Here is a 13,641-nt window from a genome sequence, read left to right as displayed (position 1 = left end):
CAGAGAACTGAGGGCAGTGTTAAAAGAAGAAGTGCATCAAATAATTGTTAATTCATCATATAATCGAGGTAAAAGTTTGAAATACTCATGATATTGATTTGAAGTCATTATTGCCCAGCCATAATATCTATGATAACAGCTCTACCTACTCAAATTGAAAAGTCATTGTTGCTCTGAGCTTTGTGAATTGCTAACTGTTGGACAGCTGTATCATCCCTGCTTTTGAGCTTTTATACTAGGGCGTCCTGCAGTCATTTCTGTCAGACTTGAGTCTCTTCCCGGCTTCTCCAATTAGGCTAAATCTCTCAGAAACCATTCCCCTCGCAGTCACTGCCAACACACACAAACTGGCTTCTTCCACTTTCCTCTTCTCTTCTCTTCTCTTCTCTTCTCTTCTCTTCTCATTTCTTCTTCTCTCACTCCTATTTGTGTTCCATCTGTCTCTGCCCAAACTCGGAGGCGAAGGACTCTGGCTGTCAGGTGGCTGCCAGTGCAGCAGCTTGTGCCATAACTAGGGATGCCAATTTTCCGCAAATTCCTGAATCGATCATCGGTAACGTTAACGATCAATCAATCGATCGATTGTAATTAAAAATACAACATTTTCCAAACAATACCAAATGTGTTTTTTCATCAATAGAACCTTTATTTATACAGCAGCCAGCAACATATTGCATATTTTTCACAGTATTGCTGTGGTGATGTTCCTCGCGTTGTTGTGCACACACGCCATAACTTTGCCATCAAGCCCCCCCAGTCGTTCACTGCATCCTTTCATTGCTCGGCGAGGTGCTCTGCCGTATGCCTGGCTGCCTGGCAAGCTTCTGGTTAGCAACACCGCACTGCTGACTCCCCAGTCCCGGGTGATGTAGTGGCAGGTGACGGGTCACGTAGTTTTCGCTTGTCAGGGCAGTCCAGCTATCTGTCGTCAATGCAACCTTGCCGGTAGATGTAACGTCAGCTAGCTGTGCTAGCAACTTCGACTTAGCATCTTTGTACCTCGTCTCAATGCGTGTGGTGGCATGACGACAATGCTGCTGATTGGAGGGTTTTGCATTTTGAGCCAGCGGCCAGCAGTCCAGTATTGACCTCACAGTGGAAAACTATCCATGTGAAATGGAGAACTGAATTGAGCAAGAAGATGCAAATGTAACATCCCTGCCTAAAGTAGCATTATTTTGTCCATTATCTGCAGCACAAGGTTTTCTAATGGGAAATAGGGAATTCTCACATATAAATATCAACAGTACAAATGCCAACACTTTCTCATAGAGTCCTGCTATATTTCTGGAATATCAAAACCCCACTTGGTACAGTTCACAGCTCAAACGCTGAGTCCTGCTCTCCCTTTTCTTTAGGCTCAAAGACGAAGCTGCAAGTCCTCCTGTCAGACGCACTTGTTCCCATTATCTGTGAAGGTCCCACCCACCCACCTGAGATGTCTGATCATTCCTCTTCTCATGTCTCATTTATGCATAATACATTTTACACACACCTGTCAAATATAACACAAGATATTAGTAGTAAATCCATTGGGAAGGAGAGTGGAGAACAAGCAGATAAGTTGAGACATCACATGAAACGGTCCTCTTTAGTGAGTGTGATCTCCATGCTGCTGAGGAAGGACTGCGCTGGCCCGTTACCGCCCCAGTGCGCTCGCTCATCACTAATGTGGATCTTGTGGATCAGCACCAGAGATAATGAAGTCTGAATAGCTGCAGAACCAGGGCAGCGCGTGGAATACAGAGCTGCAGAACCAGGGCAGCGCGTGGAATACAGAGCTGCAGAACCAGGGCAGCGCGTGGAATACAGAGCTGCAGAACCAGGGCAGCGCGTGGAATACAGAGCTGCAGAACCAGGGCAGCGCGTGGAATACAGAGCTGCAGAACCAGGGCAGCGTGTGGAATACAGAGCTGCAGAACCAGGGCAGCACATGGAATACAGAGCTGCAGAACCAGGGCAGCACGTGGAATACAGAGCTGCAGCAGCTCGTACGGAATAGTCAATGGGTGCCTCTTGGCGCGGCTGTTCGATGACTGTCAGTGCTGTAGGGCAAGGGAGGGGGCGGGGCTTCATGAAACAGTGAAGCGTAGTACAGCGCTAGATTCCCTGCCTGCCAACATGAGGGTTGCAGGTTCGAGCCACCGTGTGTTACTTCCGGCTTGGTCGGGCGTCCAAGCCGTCCATACAGGCACGATTGGTCGTGTCTGCGCTGGTGGGAAGCCGGATGAAGGGTATGGGTCCTGGTTGCTGCACTAGTGCCTCCTCGGGTCGGTCGGGGCGCCTGTTCGGGGGGGGAGGGGAACTGGGGGGGAATAGCACGATCCTCCCACGGGTTACGTCCTGCCAATGAAACTCCTCGCTGTCAGTTGAAGAGAAGCAGCTGGCGGCTGCACATCTATCAGAGGATGCATGTGCTAGTCTACATGTGCTAGTCTACATGTGCTAGTCTACATGTGCTAGTCTACATGTGCTAGTCTACATGTGCTAGTCTACATGTGCTAGTCTACATGTGCTAGTCTACATGTGCTAGTCTACATGTGCTAGTCTACATGTGCTAGTCTACATGTGCTAGTCTACATGTGCTAGTCTACATGTGCTAGTCTACAACTCTCCCCAGACTGGCAGAGGGGGTGGAGCTTGGTTGATGCGATAGCCGGGTTAGTGTTGGATGCGTGCTCAGTATTATGTTTGTGTATCTGAGCAGGCTACCATATGTTTTCATCCTTAGTGATGCAATCTTAATTATTAGTCTTGGGATTTCAAGTCAGGATGGTGGCAATTGATAAACGTAGAGCTAGTTCATTTGGACTTGACATATCCTAATAGGCCTGCTATGACACAGCAGGATTTAGCCAAGTGGAACAAGGCTCTTCCCGGCTCCGCCCCTGGGAGCAGGGCTTTGGCCAATTACAGCGCAGCGCCTGACATTTTCTGCTCTCCTTTTATTATTGATGCTTACCCTGTGGCCCCGCCCCCTGCAGCTCTTCCAATCATTACCAGCATACTCATCAATGCCCCGCCCCCTGCAGCTCTCCCAATCATTACCAGCATACTCATCAATGCCCCGCCCCCTGCAGCTCTCCCAATCATTACCAGCAGACTCATCAATGCAGGTTTTGGCTTCTTCATCTATGTCCATTACCACTGACCGTATCAAGTCTCTTTTCCTCACACATTAGGACCTTATTTACATTTGCAATTTACAGAGTGAATGACTTCACACCGCAATCATGTTTGCACAGTCAGCTCAGCGGAGTCCTAGCGGCCGTCCAAAGCAGGTCAAATAATAATGATATTAATAATTATAATAACAATAACAACAACAACAACAATAATAATAATATAATAATTGATTGGATTTATATTGCGCCTTTCCAGATCCTCAAAGCGCTTCACAATACAGGATAGATAGAAGAGAAAGGATAGTGAGATATTGCATCCTGATAGCAGCGACAGCAGTCTTCATGGTTGTGAGAGGGGACAGTAGAAGGGCATTCATTGGCACATCATGTGATGATGATGTCACAGGTGCTGCTCTCCTCTGCACGAAGCATTCATAACAACCATAAGACAATGTGGTCAACCACCCACCAGGTGGCAGGTACCCAGTTACATGTCTTACCATGTGGTCACTTGTCCTTATCAGCTGCCATTTTCTGAACTTGCTTCTCTTTCTTCTGCAGCTGAAGCTACAAGATCGATCCATCGTCATTCGAGACATCGTGCGACGGATGAATTCCAATGTGAGTCCTCACTCAGTCCCTCCGTGTCTATCCCTCTTTTTCCCCCTTCACTTCATCACTCTCTCATCCTCCTCCTCTTTCTCTTTCAATCTGCTTGTCAGCCTGTCTCTCTCTCTCTTTCTCCACCACGTCACTCTTCATCACTCTGTTCCTTTTGCTATGACAGACGAGACTAGAATACCATTACAGGTAGACACTTAGAATAGCATCACTCTGACTGCTGAGAAAGCTTTGATTTGCAGTATAAAAAGTCCCAAATGCAATCTGAATATAAATGTGTGTGTTGTTTTTTTTAAGTAAAATTCACCCCTGGAAAAAACGTAGTTTTCCATTGATAAAACCATTAAGTAAGTAAGTAAGTAAGTAAGTTCTACCACTGAAGGATCAAAACAAAAGCCATGCTGGTGATACGCTGATATACTTGGCCTGTGTTTATTTTGTTGCTCGTATCCCAGGACAACCAGTGTGGTATTGTGACCAACATTGACATCGAGTGTGCGGTGAAACTAGTGGGGACCAACTGCGTACTCTACCCCGTCAACAGCAAAGACCTGCAGCACATCTGGGTAAGACTCCAGCCTTGTTTCATACAGAGTAGTAGAGCACAGTGTGTGATTGGACAGCTCTCCTTTGGGCGAATTATTTTAACCCATTGATACCTGATGCAGCATTTTCGTGTATATCCCTCATTTGTGTGACGCGTGACGCGGTTCGCGGTCTTAACGGGATATACACACAAATGCTGCATCAGGTATCAATGGGTTAATGTTAGGGATGTCACAATCCCACAATATATCGCGATATCAAAACGTGACAATATGCATCGTTGAGATGAAATCTCATATTGTGAGAAAAAGAAGCTGAACATGGTGGCACTGATCTGCATCTGATTGCATGCTCGCTCTCCTTTTCATTGCTTTGTTTGAACAGACGAGGGACGTTACAGAGACGGAGGATGAAAATGGTGAAATTACTCAAATTAGCGTGGAGGATGCCCCCTCAACTTACAAATCGATCGCAAAAAAATATTGTTAAAATATCGTATCGTGTCGTTATCGTGAACCCAATATCGTGTATCGTATCGTATCGTGAACTGAGTGTATCGTGACACCCCTAGTTAATGTAGAACATTTGCCAATGGGCGGTGACTTTTATCCAAATAAATCCTTGAAGCGGCATGAGTGCTACAGTTTTAGCATTGTATTCCCCAGTGGGAATTGAAACCGTAGCCTGATATTCAAACTGCATCGTCAATTCATAAACTCATTGCCTCTTTGTCTGAGATTGCGCTCAGAGCATTTCTATGAGGGGGCGGGCTTCGGTCTTCCCTAACCAATCGGCAGGGCAGCCGCAGCAGTCTTGCTAGTCACAAGCACAAGCAAACGTAGCTAGCTAATGCTAGCCAGTTTCTCCACGTTAAGCAGCTAAAGTCGGCCGACTTTGTACTCGTCGTTTTAACGCAAGTCTTATCGTACACTGCAGTAACTAATAAGACGTTTGTTAAAACGAAAAGTACAAAGTCAGCCAAAGTTGAAGCTGGCTAGTATTAGCTAGCTACGTTATGTTGTGTAATCTTTATGCCTCTAAGTTCACATAATGACGAGACGGAGAGCAGAATATCAGTAACATGCTTTACTCTACTCTACTGCTTGACGTCTGACCAGGAAGTCACATGTCCGTCACATAAACCGGTCCGTGCGGCAACATCAACCTATGACTAGAATCCACAGTATAGGACACGTTAGCTTTGGCCACACAGCTGTTTCTGTTGTGCATGACTGACAACGTTAGCGTTAGCCAATCAGTGCCCGTGATTGGATTTTCAAGGTGTTTGCTCATGGCGATTCCAGACCGAGAAGGGCCAATTCACAACTGTGGAGTGGGCGTGTCTTCGAAGGTCTGGAGCCAGGCTACCTATTGAGTTGTGTGAAGGTCTGGAGCCAGGCTACCTATTGAGTTGTGTGAAGGTCTGGAGCCAGGCTACCTATTGAGTTGTGTGAAGGTCTGGAGCCAGGCTACCTATTGAGTTGTGTGCAGAATGACGTAGTATCTCCTACTGTGTCATGATGGAATAATGGAAGGCATCATAAGTCTATTTAAAGTGTAACTTTGAAAGTTGTGGCTGTGCTGAAGTTCACCCTGCTGTCCACCGTGTGTGTGTGTTGCTCCACAGTCTTTTATGTACGGGGACTACATCGCCTACGACTTCTGGCTGGGGAAAGTATACGACCTGACCAATCACATCATCCTCAAGCTGTCCAACGGAGCCAGGTAATGTGTGTGTCCATCTGTCCTGTTTGTGTACAGTAGAGACTGTGTGTGTGTGTGTGTGTGTGTGTGTGTGTGTGCGTGTGCGTGTGCGTGTGCGTGTGTGTGCGTGTGAGTCAGTGTGTTGCATCTGTCCTCTTGGTGTACAGTAGGGACGGTGTGTGTGCACGAGTCTACAGGGAGTTTGTGCAAACATGCTGGCACGCATCCATCAGTGCCAAAGCCAGCGAATGTCAACCAGGCCTCTCTCTCTCTCTCTCTCTCTCTCTGTCTCTCTCTCTCTCTCTCTCTCTCTCTCTCTCTCTCTCTCTCTCTCTCTCTCTCTCTCTTTGTCTCTGTCTCTCTCTCTGTCTGTCTCTCTCTCTCTCTCTCTCTGTCTCTCTCTCCCCCTCTCTCTCTCTCTGTCTCTCTCTCCCTCTCTGTCTCTCCCTCTCTCTCTGTCTCTCTCTCTCTCGATCGCTCTTTCTTTTCACCCCCTCCCCTCCCCTCCAGGTGCTCCATGAGTGTGGAGGACGGTGCCAAGCTTTATGATGTCTGTCCACACGTCAGCGATTCGGTACGTAGCTGCCGGCTCTTAGCTGCCACCTCGGCTACATCCCCCCTGTTACGCCCCCTGCAGGCTCCACAGCACAGCTGCTGTTAGCTGCCACCTCAGGCACATCCCCCCTGTTACGCCCCCTGCAGGCTCCACAGCACAGCTGCTGTTAGCTGCCACCTCGGCTACATCCCCCCCCTGTTACGCCCCCTGCAGGCTCCACAGCACAGCTGCTGTTAGCTGCCACCTCGGCTACATCCCCCCTGTTACGCCCCCTGCAGGCTCCACAGCACAGCTGCTGTTCTGGGGTCAGTTCTATTTCAAAAAGGCTCCACGACCCGGCAGAAATTGAAATAGAACTGACCCCGATGCAGGGTTATTTAGGCTGTAAATAGGATTTTTGTCCTTCTATTAGTCAAAATGATTGATTGTATTTTGTTGTACACACTTGTGCTCTTGTAGGCAATGTGTAGCAGATCAGAGAACAACATCAAAATAAACACTAGTAGGATTTTGTGATGGTTCTCAGGTTCTGTCATTTGATACATCCACTGTGGCATCCTCTGCTATTCAGTCATATAGCAGGACACACATAGTGCCTATAAAATGTATTCAGTCCCCTGGAATTTTTGTGCATTTTCTAGTGCTCCAAAATGTATTCAAGAACCATTTATTTGGGACATTTGATCTAAGATCTTACCAGGTACTTTTTCTCAATGTAGAATGGAAATTCTACTTTGTGATATATCGTGTTTGATAAAATATTCATCCCCTTACTTGCAGGTGCTAAATTATCTCACCAAGAAAAAGCTATTACATTTTGTATTATATCATTGCTATATTCAGATTTTTTTTTTTTTTTATATATACTTTTCTCGCTAGGTGATCTTGGTGGTGTTTTGGGGGTGTAGTTTGTCTCAGAATGCTGCAGCACAGTAGCCTGGGAACCTGACGCTAGCTAGCAGCTAGCTCATTTTCATTTGCTGTGGCAGCTGCAATTCGCATGTGCAATGTGACTTGGTTTGGCGACGCCAGGCTTAGGAGCACAGTGCAGATATTAGAAATTCAAACCTACTGAAAAGTGCATCATGTCTTTACAGTACATGTTTCATAATTATCTAATGTGCAGTTAAAGTCCCTGGAAACCAGAAATATTTCTTTATTATTTAGCATTTTGAGTTCATCACATCACAGGACCCTATGTTAATAAGCCACCAGCCAAATTTGAACGATGATGAACGTCGCAAAGTATATAAATTTAGGTTTGACAGTCTGGCAAAACTCATGAGAAAATCATTATTTTTTAGAGTGTATTTCTCCCGCGGACTGTGTGGGCGTGTCCCATCTGCAGCAGGTTTTCAGAGAGAGAGAGAGCGCGAGACAGAGGGGGGAGGGAAACGGAGAAAGAGATCGAGTTACACAGCACTCGCGAGTGTGTGTGTGTGTGTGTGTGTGTGTCTCTCGCTCTCTCACTAGTCGAGAGAGAGAGAGAGAGAGAGAGAGAGAGAGGCATAGCGCACGACGGCACACAGAGTGGGAGGCAGACGGACAGCGAGGGAGCGCTGTCACTGGGGGCAAAGAACGGACAAAAGGAGGGTGGGTGCGGATTGCGCGCGTGTACAAAGGTTATATAGAGCTTATGACGTCATAAGCTCCTCCGTTTTAGCACCTCGCGCACTGCTGTCTTCAATGAGGAAGTACTTTGTAGAATCTTGTAGAAAAGTGGCGAATTTAAGGCTTTGGGTTGAAAGTAATGTATAATAATTTCGGAGGCACAAAATTACTAACATAAGACCCTAAATAACATAGTTAGAACGTTTTGGTGGATTTTGGTTTCCAGGGACTTTAAGATGGTACAAAATGTAAATGTCATCTTCTGCTTTGACATACTGTAGGCCAGTGGTTCTCCTCTGCTTTGACATACTGTAGGCCAGTGGTTCTCTTCTGCTTTGACATACTGTAGGCCAGTGGTTCTCTTCTGCTTTGACACACTGTAGGCCAGTGGTTCTCTTCTGCTTTGACACACTGTAGGCCAGTGGTTCTCTTCTGCTTTGACATACTGTAGGCCAGTGGTTCTCTTCTGCTTTGACATACTGTAGGCCAGTGGTTCTCTTCTGCTTTGACATACTGTAGGCCAGTGGTTCTCTTCTGCTTTGACACACTGTAGGCCAGTGGTTCTCTTCTGCTTTGACATACTGTAGGCCAGTGGTTCTCTTCTGCTTTGACATACTGTAGGCCAGTGGTTCTCTTCTGCTTTGACATACTGTAGGCCAGTGGTTCTCTTCTGCTTTGACATACTGTAGGCCAGTGGTTCTCTTCTGCTTTGACATACTGTAGGCCAGTGGTTCTCTTCTGCTTTGACACACTGTAGGCCAGTGGTTCTCTTCTGCTTTGACATACTGTAGGCCAGTGGTTCTCTTCTGCTTTGACATACTGTAGGCCAGTGGTTCTCTTCTGCTTTGACACACTGTAGGCCAGTGGTTCTCTTCTGCTTTGACATACTGTAGGCCAGTGGTTCTCTTCTGCTTTGACATACTGTAGGCCAGTGGTTCTCTTCTGCTTTGACACACTGTAGGCCAGTGGTTCTCTTCTGCTTTGACATACTGTAGGCCAGTGGTTCTCTTCTGCTTTGACATACTGTAGGCCAGTGGTTCTCTTCTGCTTTGACACACTGTAGGCCAGTGGTTCTCTTCTGCTTTGACATACTGTAGGCCAGTGGTTCTCTTCTGCTTTGACATACTGTAGGCCAGTGGTTCTCTTCTGCTTTGACATACTGTAGGCCAGTGGTTCTCTTCTGCTTTGACATACTGTAGGCCAGTGGTTCTCTTCTGCTTTGACATACTGTAGGCCAGTGGTTCCCAACCTACCTTGTGGTCCCGGCCCCAAGTGGGATTACATGAAAGTAAAAAAATAAAATAGTGCAGGCACAATTCCCCCCCCCCCCCCACCATTGACCTACGCAGAGACTTAACCTAATTGTTTGTCATATTTGTTGTTTGTTTTGTGTTGTTTTGCAGGGTCTGTTCTTCGACGAGGCGTATGGTTTCTACCCGGGCCAGGTGCTGATAGGTCCAGCCAAAGTCTTCTCTAATGTACAGTGGCTGTCGGGGGTCAAACCTGTCCTCAGCAAGAAGTGCAAATTCAGGGTGGTCGTAGAAGAGGTGAGATGATGCCCGTACCTTCCTCGTCACTCCGTGTCACCGCTCCCCCCTGTTCCCCCCCCCCCCCTCTAGTAAGCAATAGGTTGCATTCCTCCACAGCACCTGGCTTTACATTTGAGCTAGTTGATCTTCTAGGTGAGACAAGGACATGCTCTATAATGATGGCATCCTGACTGCACCACCTGATGCATAGTACTCGTGTGTCACCTTCACATCCCACATGGAATCTTCATTAGATCTTCATTGAGGATGCTCTTTTTCCATCATGAGAAACCCATAAAGGATGCGTTATTACAAGGCTTTATCATTTGCTTTATGCTTGGCATCTGTTCCATAAATAAACTGTGACACAGCCTGGGGTCTCTGGACATTTTGAATCTTGAATCTTACAGCATCAAGTCATCAACTCCCATCTGGGGTTGAACTGCCTTTGGCTTGTGTCCCAGCTAGGATATATGCAGTCCTATAAATGACTCTACAGTCCCTCTCTGCAGAGGGAAAATCATAAATGTCAGAATCATGACATCACTGATGCACGTTTTGTCATGTTTAATTGTCCTGCTGGTGTGACACTGCGTTCCTCAGGTCATATTTAATTGTCCTGCTGGTGTATCAATGCGTTTCCTCAGGTCATGTTTAATTGTCATGCTGGTGTATCAATGCGTTTCCTCAGGTCAAGGTGGTGGAGCTGAAGGTGACATGGATCACAAAGAGCTTCTCCCCCAAGGGCTCGGACAGCGTGTACCCGCCTGCCTCCACCATCGCACAGGAACACCTCTGCAGGTCAGCTGGCTCCATCCATCCACATGCTCTCCCTGTAAACACCACGCTATGCTTCCATATCTTTAGCAGGGTTTCCACAGGTCGTTAGAAACTCTAAAATCCAATCATCAGAATTTTAGGCCTTACAATGTCTTAAAATGTCTTGAATATGATTTTTGCCAGATCTTAAAAATTGATTGGATTATCAAGTTATCATTACTTTTATCAAGGTGTAATAACTTGTAAAATTTGTAAACTTTGTATTGATCACGCTGAAATAAATCTACAAAACCAAACCAACGTGGAATCCATAACCACTAATGCAAACTGTGCAGCCAGGTCAGAATTGATGGGAGCACACCCAGCTAGTGTGTCGCCATGTTTCTAGACTTTACACATGGTAGCTAAACCTCAATCATATACAGTAACCGCAATAAAGACATAGGTGAGCTGTTTCAAACCATGTTCCCTGAGTCTGATATCGCTAAAATGTTCTCGCTAAAAATCCTTTGTTTTTGTTTTTGGCAGGTATGGACATGTCATCTCTTAAATTGCATTCTTAATCGTCGTAAAATGTCTTGAATTGAACTGGTTGAAACCTGCAGAAACCCTACTCAAGTTTGAAGTTGTGTTGCTGACCGATACATTTGTTTGTTTTCCATATTGGTGGGTTGGGTTCAGGGTGAGGCGTCTGGGCTACTACGACCACACCCAGAGGCAGCTGGGAGAGAGGGCCCTCTACGTGTTCCCCGCCAAGGGTGACGCCACACGCATCACCTGCGAAGGACCAGAGGGTGCCACTGTTCTGCCTGAAGACCCCGTGGCCAGGAGGGTGCGTTTGTCTTTCTGTATAGCCCTTTTCCCACATGCGCTTTGTACCGCAAAATGACCGGTACGTGGTCTAATGCCTGCATGTGAGAAAGGCGCCGTGCCGGTATAAGCGCGACCCCGTCGTCCCCGACATTTCACCAGTTTCGACCCAGTCAGAAGACCGGTATGCTCTTAAGGAGACGCAAGTGGAAACGGTTCCAGTCATTTTCCGCGACAGCGGTCCTTCAATCATGGGCGAGGAGTAGCCTACACACGTTGCTTAATGTTCCAGCGGGCATAATCTAATCATTCGCGCACATTAAAGCAAACTGGCGAAATGATCTTGTGATAGCCTAATAAGAGCAGTATGTCAGCTTGCTGATTTCCGAAGGCAACCCCGGACACATCAAACAAAGCCAGTCTGTAAAAAGTGCTTCAACGCAACGCAGGTGAACGGATAAACATCGAACCAGCAACTATTTCTCTCAGACACGGATCCCAACTTCTTCAAAGTGCATCAACTAATCATTCGCGCACATCAAAGCAAACTACTTCCACGGATTTCGCTTGTGCATTTGCTGTGTCATTCGCTGTGTCTGTCCGTGGCTGCTGCTCTCGAGCAGAGAGGGGAGGGGGAAATCGGCTGTGTTGATTACGCTGGCGGCTTGACGCTGCTCTTAAGTCAAACGAGTGTGATTTATTGTGTGACAACTGACAAGCGAACTTATTTCGAGTTTTGCCGACCCCCCAAATAAGCTCCCCCCTCCCCCCGCCCCCCCAACATACAGGAAAATTCGCTGATAGATTCCCACATGCGCGAGCAGAAGTGTGAAGGGAAATGTCCGATATTGACTTACAGGTAATTTTCCGGTACGCATGTGGGAAAAGGGCTTATGTTACCGTCTATAGTCTCGGCTCCCAGACGATTGGAGAGCTCCGCCTACCAATCGTCTGGGTTGGTAGTTGCTTGAACGGCGGTGAGAATGGCTGCTAACAAACCTTATGCCCCTCTGTCAAGTCAGAAATGATGCTCTCCCCCCATTTAGAGCTGCATCCATTAATCAATTAGTCGATCGACCAAAAATGAATCAACTATTTAGCACTTTATTTTAAGATGCACATTCTTCAAAAGCAGCACTTGCCCCTCCCACATTACCTATATAGAGACAGTCGGGCATGTGTGGGAACGCCCACAAAATGTTATACGGCTGGCGCGTGAGTGGGGTAAAACCGCCCATATATCTCAATGGGCTGACTCACCAAAGGAAGCTGCTGCGGCTCTAAACTACAGGTTTGGGGATTCTAGAGCAGATCACAAGACGTCTATTCAGATGTGCGTTTACTGCGGTGGTTAAATCCCTGATCGTGTCTGCCTGGGCTGGGCTAGCCGCTAAATTCTAACTTTACTGAATGGATAAAATGGGGGATTTACCCCACCCTGACCCCGCCCCCAGCCAGGCTGAGCCAGCTAATCTATGACGAGACATCGCCTCAACCTATACCTATATAATTGTGTGTGTGTGTGTGTGTGTGTGTGTGTGTGTCTGTCTCCCCTGCAGTTGAAAAGAATGTTCAAGAAGGATTCAGGGAAAAAGACGGAGAACGCAGACACACAAGGTGCCAACCAACACTCAGAGGAAACCGACAATCCAGAGGGTACACACAGACACACACACACACACACACACACACGCATGCGTCACACACACACACACACACACACACACACACACACACTCAATCTCTCTCTCTCACTCTCTGTGGCTCTATAATTTCCTGATTCACAAAGCAAGAGCAAGCATAGCTGACTGAGTGTTAAATGAAAGTTAAATGTGAGACAATAACCGTAATATACAGATTGTACAAAGTCATCTCTCTCTCACACACACACACACACACACACACACACACACACACACACACACACACGCACACACTTCCTCAGAATATAATTGGCAGAAAAGTGAGTTTTGTTTATTTTATTTTTGTGCTTACATCTTCTCTAAATCAGTGGAGAACTCCATATCTCCATGCAAAGCAGTGTCACAGAATGAATGAAGATGCGTTGGGATTGTCTTCGGGGGTCCGGTACAGTGGGAAGGGACTAATGGGAAGTTGTGCCGGAGTGCAGCACACTTCAGCGTCTCCATCTGAGACGTATTACATTTCTCTGCATGCTTTAGTGAAATGGGAAATTACTTTGCGTCTCCTCCCAGCCGTAGCACAGTAAAAAGCCTAAAGATCCAGGCGGCTTCAATTAGTCTCTTCTACTGGTTTCATCCATTCACCGTGGAGACTGACAGAAGAAGATATATAAACGATTCACCGTGGAGACTGACAGAAGAAGAAATATAATCCA

The 13,641-nt window shown here is 46.7% G+C and overlaps 1 protein-coding gene across 1 annotated transcript in view; it reads left to right on the top strand.

Moving 5' to 3' along the window:
* The window catches only part of ube2o (ubiquitin-conjugating enzyme E2O), a 45,939-nt gene that overhangs the window by 12,380 nt on the left and 19,918 nt on the right, over positions 1 to 13,641 (top strand). Inside the window, exons 2-9 of the mRNA XM_083655323.1 lie at positions 3,687 to 3,746; positions 4,202 to 4,312; positions 5,920 to 6,017; positions 6,507 to 6,570; positions 9,567 to 9,710; positions 10,384 to 10,493; positions 11,154 to 11,304; positions 12,842 to 12,938. Coding sequence (XP_083511449.1) covers positions 3,687 to 3,746; positions 4,202 to 4,312; positions 5,920 to 6,017; positions 6,507 to 6,570; positions 9,567 to 9,710; positions 10,384 to 10,493; positions 11,154 to 11,304; positions 12,842 to 12,938 — 835 coding nt within the window. The remainder of the gene's footprint in view (positions 1 to 3,686; positions 3,747 to 4,201; positions 4,313 to 5,919; positions 6,018 to 6,506; positions 6,571 to 9,566; positions 9,711 to 10,383; positions 10,494 to 11,153; positions 11,305 to 12,841; positions 12,939 to 13,641) is intronic.

This window comes from Poromitra crassiceps, assembly GCF_964638095.1.
Source record: "Poromitra crassiceps genome assembly, chromosome: 19".
NCBI classification, from domain to species: Eukaryota; Metazoa; Chordata; class Actinopteri; order Beryciformes; family Melamphaidae; genus Poromitra; species Poromitra crassiceps.
The sequence above is the reverse complement of the archived record's forward strand: the minus strand, read 5'-3'. Positions and strand labels throughout refer to the sequence as shown.